This window comes from Myxine glutinosa, chromosome 2, assembly GCF_964187855.1.
Source record: "Myxine glutinosa chromosome 2, kmMyxGlut1.1, whole genome shotgun sequence".
NCBI lineage: Eukaryota > Metazoa > Chordata > Myxini > Myxiniformes > Myxinidae > Myxine > Myxine glutinosa.
The window spans coordinates 177,939,082-177,954,567 of record NC_136262.1 but is presented as its reverse complement, the minus strand read 5'-3'; the positions used below and the strand labels follow the sequence as shown (position 1 = coordinate 177,954,567).

Genomic DNA, 15,486 nt, shown 5'->3' with positions numbered 1-15,486 from the left:
TCGGAGGCGGACGGAGAGAGCGGCATGGAACGGGGCCGTGTTACACTGCAAGACTACAGACGAGATAAGGCTGCACTCACACCCCACATTTACAAGTACATGACGTTTTATTTTATTAATTCATATTCCCTTGTTCGTTTCTGAAGTCTGGTGTGTGGGATCCCAAATTAAGAATTAGATTTATCGTCGCGTTTACCTGTCCCTACCTTTTATTTGAATAAACCCCTGCATTATTTTTCATTCCTTGTTACACCCGTGTCCGTTTGAGTTTGTTCGCCTTCCACAAGGTAAGCGCTTTTACCGCAGCTTCCACTTTCCTTCTTCCGCCCGCGTTTCATAGTTAAATCCGTGTTCGGTCGTCGCCTCCAAGTAAAGCCGTTTTTGGTCCATCCGCGAGCCCTGGTATTAACCAAAGGGTCCGCGCGACAGTATCTTCCATCATCCAGTTCAAAGCGAATCACCCTGACTTCGGAGGAATCATCTAGCATATCCACTCCTCCACTTCCTCTCCTGTTTACTCCCTTGATCAGATAATTTCTCCATCTCTACAAAATGGACTCATGACCAGCTACAGACTGTGTATCCTCCGTCATGCCAAGTCCTTGTTCAGAAATATGATCCTCCAGGTTTAGAAATGCTTTTGCTCCCTTGCTGAATGGAGTACTTTATTCCCAATGGAGTAGTGCTTCCAATTCGTGCATTTCACTCCTGGATTCTGTAGAATGCAAAGCTCTCCACGTTATTGGCATAGCCCCCGAAAGAGCGGAGGAGCAGGGTGTGTTGCTATATCCTCACAGACATATATTGAAATTGGTGGCCCCTCTGTTCGGCTTAGGGACATCACCAGGTTGTTAAACGGGGAATTTTTTGTTTGTGTTTGTTTGAAGAATGTGCAACACTGACCACACACTATCTCTTGACGAGACCCTCGCACCGACATCACACTCAGCACGGATGTACCGTACGCAATCATCCATCCATCATCCATCCATCCTCAAGTTACCTACAAGTCCTGCCAACATCCCTGTACCCCTTCCTCTCCAATCCTTCCAGGTACCTATCTAATTCCAATTAAAACTTATCCACTGTATCTGCTGTCACTACCTTTCCAGGGAAGACCATTCCATGCATTAACTACACTCTGAGTGAAAGACCTCTACTTTACTACCGTCTTAACTCTCCTCTTAATTACTCTCACGTTATTTACCTATAGTCCGATGAATAACTCTCTGCACTCATTTTGTCTCCACCTTCATTGTGTTAAACATCTCCATCAGATCCTCCCGTAACTGCCTCCTTTCTAATGTATAAAGCCTAATGTATCTCCTTAAGCCGCTCCTTATAGCTGAGTCTAGCTAGGCCCAGAATCAATCTACTATCCCTGTCTAGCTAGGCCAGGAATCATTCCAATAACCCTAGCCTGGCCTAGCTAGGCCCTTAATCAATCCAGTAGCCCTAGTCTAGCTCGGCCTGGAATCAATCTAGTAGCCCTGCACTGAACCCTCGCTATGACATATATGTCCTTCTTGATTTGTGGTGACCAAAACTGAACAAAATATTGCAGATGGGACTCAATAAATTCCTATAAAATGTTTAAACCACCTCTTTTGAATTATAATTTATTCCCTTACGAATACAACCTAAAACCCTGTTTGCTTTACCTATAGCTACCTGGCATTATCCTGTCTGCTTACCTCCTGTATCTATTCTCAATGGGCCCACACACTTTTCCTAATATTTTATTTAGCCTTTTTTACTTGAATAATGCCTTCTATTATACTTGGTATCTTAGCCATGCCCTACTCCTACTCTCTTTTGACTTACCAACCTATTTTCTAAACTTGCCCCGGTTTACTCCAATGCCGATATAAATTTAACTCCAGTTCTGTTATTTTATACCTAATAAATACCTTCTTCTTCTTCTCCTTCCTTATCTCACGACACAACCACCCTGGCCTCTTTCTACCTCCTGTTTTACACCTCATTGGAATGTATTTGCCCTTTGAAGGTTTTCCATTTCTCTGATGCTGATTATCCTCTTGTTAGCCTCTCCTAGCGGCTAGGGTGCCAGCTTAGGATCCTAGGATCCTGGGTTTGAATCCCGGTCGATCGCTGAATTAACGCCAGGGGGGTTGACTCAGCCTGTCATCCTTCCGAGGTCGGCAAATTGAGTACCAGTTCACTGGTAATTCCCTGCTTGTCGTAAAAGGCGACAAAAAGGGTTGGCGGCAGGAAGGGCATCCAGCCGTAAAACATTGCTTCAAAAAGGGGACCAAAAATCAACAACAACCACGGTCCCCGAAAAAGGCCAACCCCCGCTTTGCGGGGAAAAATGGCCTCTAAAGGTGTTTTGTTTTTTTTTGCCTCTCCAAATCGACATCACCCAACTCTCTCTTCGTACCCTCATGGTTCACCTTCCTGAAATCTAACAGCCTTCCTCATCTATCCTGAACTCCAAATCTTAACAGAATCCTTGCACACATTATGTTGTGGTTGCTTGATCCTAAATGCTCCCCGACCTCCACCATATTGGGATCTTCATACTAAAATACGCCATTTGTGTCTGTCTGATGAATTTTTGACGCCAATACATTCCGTCCTTACTTATCCATTCTCAACCAAACTTGACAGGATGACCAAGGGTTACATAATGAAGGTTGTAGTGCATTCATTTGCCCCCCCCCCGCCCCAAGGGGGTTTTCTCCCCCAAGGGGGTTTTCCCTGCCATTGCCGTCAATGGGTTGTGTGTTGAGGTGTATATCCGTGTTAAGTTAGCTTTATCGTGGCGTTTTTCCAAGGCCACTTCGAATAACAAAACTAATGATAATAGCGTAATATTAATATTATTACAAAACAATATTAATACCAATAATATCCCACCTCCCCAAGGGGGGTTTCCGGCGAGTCAACGTATATAAATAGCTTATCATTGCCTTTTCGTGGGAGCAACGGCCTCTACCAGAAGTAATGATCAACAGTAATGAATATTATGAACCACAAACACGTATGATTATCTTTTTGAACAGTCGCTAATGCTTTTTATAACACTAAATGAAGAATTTTGGAGGAATCCCGACATGCGTGAGGTCGGTTTTACTTACAGAACTGAGCGAAGATCTGCTGTACTCTAGGTACCCCCATAAGTGTTGGGTTAATAACATGACCCTTCCTGGCGATAACGTGGCGTTTTTCGTTGTGAACTTTTGAAACTCACTCCTGCTGTTTCACACAAAACTGAAAGGGAGGAAGCCCGGGTTGTGCTCATTTGCCAAGAAGCTAGCTAGCGCTTGCCAAGCCAGCCGTACCTTAACGGTTTTGAATGGAGTACTTGCTTAAACCACTTGGCTATCTCTCCACAAGAAACTTGGTAAATGAACACACACCCAATGTTCTTGAGACCAGACCACAGATCAACTGTAATGTATTTACCCCAAAGAGGAATGACCCTTCCTGCCCCTCCCGTAGTTAGCGGGTGTACTAGTTAATTAAATGCAGGTCTAACACTGCATCCCCCTAAAGGTCTTATCTGCAAACTGGGTTAAAAAGCAACTCTGCACTAGATCTAGGAAATCCTCATCTGTTCTGTCCTTTATCTGGTCCTCGACCCAATCTATCCCTGCCAAGTTGCAATCCCCCATCATATCAACACTCTTCCCTTACCGCATGCCCTTCTGAATTATTCATGTACTCCTCCTACATCCTCTTCTTGCCTGCAGTATCTGCCTGCCTCTCCTCTTCTTTCACCATTTGTTCATCAATCTATTTATTTGTATCCTGTTGCTTTGCCACCACCCCAGCCAGTGCAAGTAATACCTCGCTTCGCGCTACCCAGTAGAACGTTGATTAGTTATCAAGCTCTTTTGTTCATCAACCTTTTGACAAGACAAAATTAACTTCTGCCCATTCTGCCACTTCGTTAACTAAAAGAAAGTTAACTCTATCATGGAGCAGTTTGTCAGAGAATATGGAGAGCCGGATAAGCTTGGTTCGATGGGTTTAAGGACCGCAGTGACTTGTACAGCATCCGTTTCGGTGGTGAAGAGCGAGGCGGTCCTGGAAATCCCAGAGCTGTTGTTTACCTTCCGTATTACAGTATTTTTTTTTAAATAACATATTTACCATGTGTATTATTATCAGCGTGATGACCGATACCCCAATGAAACCCTCATGTGTAAGAAATGATGATGCTGGGAATGAATCTCCATATGAACAATGGTGTAATGACCCCACTTAGCAGATTTTCAATTGGCACTCCCTTTTTCAGGAACGCATCTTGAGCACTGCCCGAGGTGTTGCTGTATATATTACCCTTCGGTCATCCATCACCATACTCTTTCATAATTTCAGATACAAAAAAATGTTTCTGCCTCTCTTTATTCATCTCATTACAAATGACCTTACTTACCCCTTCCATTAGTTTATCTGCCAATTTAGATATTATTTTTGGATTTCGTTGCATTTGTGGGTTAGGGGGCAGTCGTTAGTTTAGGGTCTTCGACATAATTTGTGTTTGTGTAGTTCTTAGGACTTTTTAAGCATGTAATGGTGCATGAGGATACGTTAATTTGTCTTCAGTATTGCCCGTGAGGGATGGATGTTGGCTGATAATTAGAAACATAGGGGCAACACCCCTGGCGCTCACCTGGTAGGATAAATAGTATACTGCACTGACTAAGGGTATTTTAAACCAATTTCAATGGTTGGTAGAAGACAGGGCCGCATGTTGAATCATAATAACATAATCATGTCTTTAAACAAAGAAACAAAAAAATACCTATTTTGGGGGGCAATCACCCCACCCCTCCCACCCTGTGTACCTCCTCAGACCCCAATTTTTGCAATGCCTTGAACAAACTTTGGTACATCATGGATGGTGATGGTTGTGGTGAGGTTTCATCAAAATTATGTGTGTACGTTCTGATAAAAAACCAAATACCTATTTTGGGGGGCAGGTCCCCATAGACCACCTTAGAGCCCGATTTTTTTTAATGCCAGAAACAGACTTTGGTACACCACGGGTGATTAAGATTGTGATCAAGTTTCATCAGAATTGCATGTGTAGTTTCTGAAAAGAAAGCAAATTCCTATTTTAGGGGGTCAGACCTGCACTCACTTTGACCCCGGTAAACCGCCTTAGACCCAGATTTTTTTTTTATTGCCGTGAACAAACTTTAGTCACAACACAACAAATATAATTTGTGCAAAATTTGGTCGCAATCCCATCAGCGGTTTCGGAGAAGAAGTTTCAAGTGTTTACAGACGGACGTGCGATGTGCCATGCCATCGCATAAGCTCCCCTGAACTTCGTTCCAGATGAGCTAAAAATTAGTTGTAAGGTGTCACATTCCTTTTGTTCCTTTCTGTGAACTGGGCAAGGCCAGACAGATGTAGAGGGTGATATGCACATTATCCTCCTGCCTATGGGAGGTGAGGTTGAGGGGAGGGGGCAGAGCAGGACTGGGGAGGAGTGCCTGGCAGTGTGTGGGAGGTGGACCTTGGACCATTCCCGGGAAATAATTGGTCGAACACCTAGGTCGGTGATTGATTCACTGTGTCTGGGGCAGATAGACCCCTGCAGGTAAACTTTGGTTAGTTTCAGGAAGAGAGTGTGGTCGGAGCGGAGACTTGCCCCGCCAGTGGTTGAGGGGGGCGGAGACTTGCAGCAGGTAGGAATTACATATAAAACTTTGCTCCAGACAGAAAATTCCCTCTTAGACTCGAAAAGATTTTACTTCTGGGACAGCTCTGTGCTCCGCTTCTGCTCCTGGTCTGAGGCTGACTCCCTCTGCCGGCACACAAAGTCATCAATCTGGGTTTCTTCTCTCCATGCTTTTGCCTCTTTTTTGCCTAGTTAGTTTGCATGACTGTGTGTATGGGTCCACAGGCGGGTAGTTTTGACTATATAATAATTGTGCCTCTGATTGGGATAAAGTTCCATCACTCACATGTGTTAATAAATTGTTTATTTCTTAACAGATGGTGTACGCCTCGTGTTCCCGCAATGCTTCAGTGCCGACGCCTGGGTTGATCTGGCATTCCTTGAGGGATAAATTTACAATCCTGATGAACAAGCATTCTGAGTATCGCGCTGCAATACATGTCCCCTACTGGCAGTCTGTCGTCCAGAAAACTGTGTGAATTATATAATTACCAACTCACGGTCTGAGGTAACTCGGCTAAAAATTATCCGATTTGCACCAAATAAAGTTCATGAACGGTTGCACAGACCCCTACTTCTCACTAAAAGGGGAAACAGAATGTAAATTGGAGTTAAAATAAGCCCCGCAAGGTCGCTCCGTGGAGCAGCCTGCACGTATTGCACTGTGTGAATTATATAATTACCAACTCACGGTCTGATGTAACTCGGCTAAAAATTATCCGATTTGCACCAAATAAAGTTTATGAACGGTTGCACAGACCCCTACTTCTCACTAAAAGGGGAAACAGAATGTAAATTGGAGTTAAAACAAGGAATATTAACAGCTTTGACTTACCGCACTCCAAATTGTAGTCTGGAAAACGGTTGAGGAAATTACCAAAGTTCAAAGTGCCATAACTTTGTCAAAAATGATCGAAACGTCGTGATGTTCGAACTTGATCTGTAACTTATCATGAGGAAACCATATACCAAGTTTGAAATCATTAGCATTAAGAGTTTAGAAAAAAAAGTCGGGAAAACTGTTCTTTGCGTGACGGACTGACGGACTGACAGACGGACAGACTGACAGACGGAGGGACGGAGTGCAAACCTATAGTCCCCTCCGGTGTACACCGGTAGGGGACTAATAACCAGCAAGGATTAGACCCCTCCGGACGACGTACTGACATTCAACTTCTCAGGCGTTGGTTATCCGTCGGAACTAGCCTTTGGTGTGGTCAGGAGCAGCTTCAATTGCGGTTGTGCTGTGGTTGCCATCCACGCGGATATAATATATTTTGAAATCCTACATGCGCATCGTTTTTAGGGATAAAAAAACAAACAAACAACCATTGGTTTGGCATTGCCTTATCATCCACCAAACCCTCCCGTGATATTTTGAATCCTTGTTATACTCACCAACTTTGTTTTCTGTGTTTCAATCTTGATATCTGGATGGAATAATACAAGATGAGAATCCAAATTGATTCGCCATTTGGCGTGCTCTTGGAGTCTAAAAGGTGCTGGTTACTTATGACCATGTTTCAGGCCCTGCCACAGATCTTTGGTCCATAGTCGGGGTGATGGGCTGCCACAGCCGTCACTCACTGGGTGGACTTTGGAGAGCTATTTAGGACAGGAATTTGGAATTTAGCCAGGGTTCTCGTGACAATTGCCTCGTCTTTGCGAGACAATGGAGGATCTTTAATGTCAGCGAGCAATTAATTCTGACAGACAGGCCTCCAACTTAATGTCACGTCCAATGGACGATGCACTAATTGATGCAATGCCAGGTCATGCAATGCACCACTGCACCAGTTTATTCTCAGGCCAGGAATCAAACCCGGACTAGACAGATTAAAGACAAGTGTGCTACCTCTGCACCGTTGTGTCGGCCATGTTTAAAAGGTTAATGAAGGAAGTAAAAAAAATTTTTTCTTTTGAAAGGTTTTGGAGCCAAAAACATGTGTTCTGGTGGAATTAGGAAACTCCTCCACCACTGGAGGAACCTTTGGACTCCCCTCATGCTTATTAAGTATTGAAAATTTTTTTTGGCCTTTAGGTGCTTTTAAGGACATGCTTTATCTCTGGACTGAGCAACCCACTTTATGAGGTTAAAGAAGAGGTTAACAAAGAGGTTGAAGAGGTTTTTTTTTTTTAATCATCCAGCGATGCTCAGTAAGTGTACATCTGAGGCCTTTTAGGCTCAGGGAGCTCTCAGTCTATTGTGACTTGTAGGGCATCCCAAAATGTCTGTCGATTGTGCCACCAACGATGTCCATATCTTCTTCACTGTCCCTTTACCATGTGTATTCAGGAAGTAGACCATGATGATGCTCATTATGAAGGTCGTGATTAATTACCTTACTATTATTTACTTCCACAGGTGTACGCGGCCGACTCGGGCATCAAGGAATCTCAACATGTGCAGTTTCAAATGAGGCCTGATGTCAACGGGCAGTCTCCATCTGCACAGTTCAGTGTGCACTTGTCCACAGGCGAGGTGTGCCTAGCCCATGCCCTGCCCAGGGACCGTGGCCGCAACACGTACACCTTCTCGGTGCGTCTTGAGCACAAGGTATGTAGTTCATGGGTCATTTTTCTGGAAGCGCGTTTGTGCCGCTGATGCAGTGCCCCAATTACCAGTGAGCTGGTACTCAATTTGCCGACTTCGGAAGGATGACAGGCTGAGTCAACCCCCCTGGTGTTAATTCAACGATCGACCGGGATTCAAACTCAGGATCCTCGATCCCAATCCAGCACCCAAACCGCTAAGACAACACCAGGCTACATGGATTTAGGGTGAAGGGGCAGAAAGAGGTGCAAAGGAAAGGAGAATAAATTGGGAAGGGGTGAAGTATAGCAGTGGGGGGTGGGAAGGGGTGTGGAGGCAGGTGTTAACTCATGTCACGTTTTTAAAATGTGTTGTCCTGACTTGAAGGGCCTTCCTAAAGTGAGAGTGAGTCCTGCTTGAGATCCATTTAGCATCTTTCAGATCTATCAGAGTACTTCCTTCTATCGGTATTTCCATCTTTCAGATTGATTAGAGGAAAGTTTCTTTTTTACAAACTGAGCATTGTTACCTCCATCACTGAAGGTGGATGGAGGTTATGTTTTCACCTTTGTTAAAAAAAAACACCTTTAGAGGCCATTTTTCCCCACAAGCTGGGGTTGGCCTTATTCGGGGACCGTGGTTGTTGTTGTTTTTTGGTCCCCTTTTTGAAGCAATGTTTTACGGCCGGATGCCCTTCCTGACGCCAACCCTTTTTGTCACCTTTTTACGACAAACAGGGAATTACCAGTGAACTGGTACTCAATTAGCCGACCTCGGAAGGATGAACAGGCTGAGTCAACCCCCCTCGCGTTAATTCAGCGATCGACCGGGATTCGAACCCAGGATCCTAGGTATCCTAAGCCGGCACCCTAGCCGCTAGCCCAACACCAACAGATAGCCCAACACCAACGCTAGCCCAACACCTTTGTTACTTGTACATTATTACTTGGCAATATATATATTTTTTTATATATATATTTTATTACAAGTATGATGATCACTCTGGTTTGTGTGTGTGTGTGTGTGTGTGTGTGTGTGTTTTTCTGTCTGTTTGTCTGTTTGATTTCTTGTCTGTTTGGCTGTTTGTTTGTCTGTTTGTCTGTCTGTTTCTCTGGTTGTCTGTTTGTCTGGTTGTCTGTTTGTCTGGTTGTCTGTTTAGTTGTCTGTTTGTTTTCTTGTCTGTTTGTCTTTGTCTGTTTGTCTGTCTGTTTGTCTGTTTGTTTTCTTGTCTGTTTGTCTGTTTTGCTGTTTGGTTGTCTGTTTGTTTTCTTGTCTGTTTGTCTGTTTGTTTGGCTGTTTGCTTGTTTGTCTGTTTGACTGTTTGTTTGGCTGTTTGCTTGTTTGTCTGTTTGACTGTTTGTTTGGCTGTTTGCTTGTTTGTCTGTTTGACTGTTTGTTTTTCTGGTTGTCTCTTTGGCTGTTTGTTTGTCTGTTTGTTTGTTAACAGGATATCTCAAAATAATTGTGGACAGATTTGGACGAAATTTTGTGGAGAGGTTGTGATATGTGATAAGGAAGAAATGATTTGATTTTGGTGAAGATACGGATCTGGATCTGAGACTTTTTAAAGTGATTCTTCACCATTGAGAAATAGAGACAAAAACAATATAAAGCAGGCTATCTTAAAAAGTTATGGAACGATTCAGACAAAACTTGGTGGATAGCATGTGTGTGTGCGTCACAAGGAAGAATCGATTCAGTTTTGGTGAAGATTTGAATGTGGATCCAGATCAGAGAATTTTTCAATTTCTCAAGTGATTCTTCACCATTGAGAGATGGGGCCAAAATCGATATATTGCATGATGTTTCAAAAATTTGTGGACGACTTATGACAAAACGAGGTGGATGAGTTGGTTACGCGACAAGAACAAGGCAATTATATTTTGGTTCAGGTCCGGATCAAGATCTGTTCTATCAGGAGGAGACAAAACATAAACTGTTCAGCCTGGTGGAGGTGTGCGCTCTACCGAGAGCCCTTCTAGTTTACTAGGCAAAGGTTCCAGACGTTACACGAAGGACAGGGAACAACAAATACCGACACATAAAAATGTATGTACGTCATGATGCCCGAGCTGTGTTGACGTGACAAGTCTTGCGTCATTGTTTATACGTTCGCTGGGTTTCCTGAAGCCACGACTTTTGTGTTTTATGATAAATATTGTCCCTCAACTGTCTAAACAACCCACACATGTTGTTTGAGAAGGCACAGACAAGGCACAGACAAGGATTGATGATGAATATCATTTCCTCCACAACCCTTGTTTGCTGTAAATAAATACTGTGGTGAACTTTTGTTGAACGCGTAACGAGGACTCCGCTCGGTGTCTTCAGAAGCTTGCAATTTCATTTCCTGCTTGAAGTTGACTTGTTTGAGGATTTGAGTTTTGTAATTAAAGTAAAACTTACACACACACATAAACACACACACACACAAACAAACACACACACACACACACACACACACACACACACACAGACAGACACAGACACAGACACACACACACACACACACACACACAGAAACAAACACACACACACACACACACACAAACAAACACACACAAACACACACACACAAACACGAACAAACACACACACACAAACACACACAGAAACAAACACACACACACACACACACACAAAAAAAACACACACAAACACACACACACACACACACACACACAAACACGAACACACAAACACACACACACACACAAACACACACATAAACAAACACACACACACACACACACAAACACACACACACACACAGAGAAACACACACACAAACACACACACACAAACACACACACACACACACACACACAAACACACACGCAAACACACACACACACACACACACAAACACACACACACACAAACACACACACACACACACAAACACACACACTGGGACAATCAAAGATGATCTCATCCTTCATCCTCGGTATGTTACATCTAGCTGTTTGCTGAAGTCACCTTTCATTTTCCATTTCAATTCGTCATTTTAGAAACTGCCTGTAAAGGTCCCGGATGGACCTGAACGACCATTTGTAACCACTTTTGGCAAACCCCTTCCAGTGGCACGTTGTCTAGACGGTGTGGGGTGTGGAGATGAGAATGCTTCCCTTAGTTGGTAAAACCATTGTGTTTCGAAGTGAACATGTGTGTTTCATAAAAAGTGATTAGACAGGAATGTATTGATAATACCATTTGTGGTTCTATACAAAGAGGACATATTGCATATTGTGGTTATATATGGGGGGTATATTACAGATTGTGATTATATATGGGGGATATATTACATATTGTGATTATATATGGGGGATATATTACATATTGTGGTTATATATGGGGAATATATTACAGATTGTGGTTATATATGGGGGATATATTACAGATTGTGGCTATATATGGGGGATACATAATAGATTGTGGTTAAATATGGTGGATGTATTACAGGTTGTGGTTAAATATGGTGGATGTATTACAGGTTGTGGTTAAATATGGTGGATGTATTACAGGTTGTGGTTAAATATGGTGGATGTATTACAGGTTGTGGTTAAATATTGTGGATATATTGCAGACTGTGGTTAAACCTTGGGGTTATAGTACAAATTGTGGTTAAACATAGGGGATACATTGCAGGTTGTGGGACTCGTTGTGCACGATTGATGCTGTACAACTTGTGGTTGTACATGTAGGATACATTACCGATTGTGATTCTACATCTGGGGCATTTGCTATTGCTTGGGGCTGTGCATAAGGGGTATATTACAGCTTGTGGTTGTATTTGGGGGAAACATTATATCTCACTTGGGGTTGTACATATGGATGATATGATACTGCTTGTAGTTATACATATGGGGGATATGTTACCTCATGTGGTTTTACATTTGGATGTATCACTGCTTGTCCACACAATGATTTCGGTTTGCACATTCGATTGCTACTCGTGGTGGTCTCTTGCTTTGAGTCCTCATTAATTTTCACCGATTGGAATCCTCAGACAAACACTTCCAGGGCATTATAAATCCCTCGTCCTGCTCCTTCTGCCTCTCGATCGTCAATCACAGATGAAAAGGAAGGCCAATGACCCCGCCCCTTCTCCGCCCTCCCTGGCCATGAATTCGCTCTCGGTTCGACCTCACGGCTGTTTGTCTTGATGCCTGAGTGCTCCGGGCAAGCTATGGGTTTCCTGGGATACCAGTCATTCCTTACAACCCGCTGAACTCCTTCTCCTACCATGCTGATCAATCGACACGCTTGTCAAGCGACGTGTGTGTGTGTGTGTGTGTGTGTGTGTGTTTGTAGGTGTGTGTATATGTGTATGTGTTTGTAGGTGTGTGTATGTGTTTGTAGGTCTGTGTTGTGTATTTGTATGTTTGTAGGTGTGTGTATGTGTTTGTAGGTGTGTGTATGTGTTTGTAGGTCTGTGTTGTGTATTTGTATGTTTGTAGGTGTGTGTGCATATGTGTGTGTGTGTGTGTGTTTGTAGGTGTGTGTATATGTGTATGTCTTTGTAGGTGTGTGTATGTGTTTGTCGGTCTGTGTTGTGTATTTGTATGTTTGTAGGTGTGTGTATGTGTTTGTAGGTGTGTGTATGTGTTTGTAGGTGTGTGTATGTGTTTGTAGGTCTGTGTTGTGTATTTGTATGTTTGTAGGTGTGTGTATGTGTTTGTAGGTGTGTGTATGTGTTTGTAGGTCTGTGTTGTGTCGTTGTATGTTTGTATGTGTGTGTGTTTAAGCAAATATAGTTGTGGGGTTGTTTGTTGGTGTGAGAACATTTATTTTCCTGCAACAATACATTCATTGAGTTTTTTTTTTCCTTTTCTTGAATTAGTTTATTTATTTTCTCATCTTGAAAGGCTCTCACAAATTATTTTAACTTCTTATGTACTCCCATTTTATTGCTGACATTTATGTGGATTTACACATTATAAAGTTATTTTATGGGGTAAAAATGGAAAAATGAACAATCCAAAAAAAATCAGACTCCACAGCTCAGACATATAACTTTTCATCTCACTCACAATGAACAATGGGTATATATGTATGTGTGTGTGTGTATATATATATATAGTTATATATACGTATATATACACATATACAGGGTGAGCCAGAAATATGGTTATTTTTAACACTCGTGTAAAGGTCGTGTTGCAAAAAAGGTCATGTCAGGGAATTGTAAGGTCAGGCAATTGTAACTTTGAGAAAAGAAGGCCAATCCTTGAGAAAAATTGCAAAACAATTACAAGTGTCAGTAAATGCAGTTGCTTGTGCCATTAAACAACATAATGAAACTGGTAAAAATGTGGATAGAAAACATTCTGGTCGACCAAGAATCACAACAGAATCGTAGGACAAGTAATCTGAATCACCAGTCTGCGCAACAAACATCTTACAGCACCGGAAATTAGAGCCCAGCTAAACAGCTCCAGCATTGCAACTGTTTCAAGGCCTTCTTTCCTAAATTACAATTGCCTGTCTTTTTTCTGGTGTTAGCTGAGCTTTGGCACCCATGTTCATGCAATCTGAAACACAAAAACACACTCATGAGATTGTATGGCTGGCCTTTCTGTAAACATTTTTTGCAACACCTGGCAATAATAGACATTGCACATGATGAAGAAACTAAGCACAAACATTCATTCCACACAGAGCAGAGTATTATGGATTGTGGTTATATATGTACACAGTTTTTTTTGCTCCTTACATGAAAAGTTTATAACATTAACTTCACGTTTCAGTTTAGATTTTGTATTGCACTTTTCGACCTATTTCCAAAAATTGCTTTAAACCTACGTTTCGCACAAGAAAGATGCATTGAAGCACAATATATTATCAGTAGTCACACAATATATTTTCCGTCACAACCACGGAAACAAAAGTTTGAGGGAGTCGTTAAGTGACAACACAGACACTGCCCAGATGTGTAGATATATAGATAAATGAGTGTACCCGAGTTGCCGTTTTGTCATGGTTTAAACCAATCATAATTCAAACAATTATTTTGCACAAATGTATTTGTAATATACGTGATATCACATTATATAAACAATTGAAGTTGAAAAAAAAAAAATTCCCCAAAAAATTCCAAAAAAAAAAATACCCTTAGGACATGCCGACGGGAGAGATATGTGCATACCAGAACTTTGGTACGATTTCACAAAAGTTTGAGAAAGTAGTTCAGTGACAAGACAAGACAACACAGGACAGGACAGACGCTGCACAGATATATATATATATACTAGCCGATACTGAGGCACAGGCTTATTTTAGCTGAGGCTAATGAATGTACCTGAGTTGCTTTGTTGTCATGATTTTCACCAATCATAATACAAACAATTACTTTGCACAAATGTATTTGTTGTGTTTGTGATACTAGGGCATTGCCCGTACTATATCTATATCTAAAATTATATCCCCCCCCTCTATTTACATGAAATGGTTTGGTCCAAAGCGAACGGCTTGCGAGTACGGTGACAATCCCCCCCCTCTATTTACATGCAATGGTTTGGTCCAAAGCGAACGGCTTCCGGAGTTTGGTAAAGAAATCGCCATCGCGTGCACAAACGCGCAGGAAAGCGAATGAATCGCAAATTCGGTTTTATTAGTTTTAAAACATAGTTTAACGCCAACATAGTTTGCAAACGTGAAATAAATGAATACGCTCTCAAATGTGCCATCCAAGGCAGAGTGTGTCCTCCACGTTCGGCACACGCGATCGTTCGCTGCTCTCTGATTGGTTGAATCGTTTTTTGGACATAGCTCGGTAAGTAATTGTCCGATTAATATGAAACCTTGAAAAGGCACATCCTCGGGTCCCCAGCAATATACCTGGCAAGTTAAAAGTATATCGGACCCGTGGTTGTCGAGAAACAGCGGTCACAGACAAACAGACGTACAAACGTACAGAGATTACTGGAATTATAGATAGATTACATTTTTATAGGCAATTTAGGTTGAAGATTTAGGTTGAATGTTTTTTTTTCAAGAAAGAACCTCTCAGCACATACATACGGGAGGGGTAGGTGCAGACTGGAAGTTTGGGACGATTACACCTCACCACCACGTAATTCAAAACACCTCACCACCACGTAATTCAAAACACCTCACCACCACGTAATTCAAAACACCTCACCACCACGTAATTCAAAATACCTCACCACCATAAAACACGTAATAAAAACACCTCACCACCACAAAATTAAAAACACTTCACCACCACAAAATTAAAAACACCTCACCACCACGAAATTGAAAACACCTCACAGCCATCAAGCACATAATA

At 42.2% G+C, this 15,486-nt stretch overlaps 1 protein-coding gene across 1 annotated transcript in view; it reads left to right on the top strand.

Annotated features, from left to right (window-relative positions):
- The window catches only part of LOC137422204 (protocadherin-16-like), a 169,954-nt gene that overhangs the window by 41,791 nt on the left and 112,677 nt on the right, over positions 1 to 15,486 (top strand). The window contains exon 4 of the mRNA XM_078772677.1: positions 8,025 to 8,216. Coding sequence (XP_078628803.1) covers positions 8,025 to 8,216 — 192 coding nt within the window. The remainder of the gene's footprint in view (positions 1 to 8,024; positions 8,217 to 15,486) is intronic.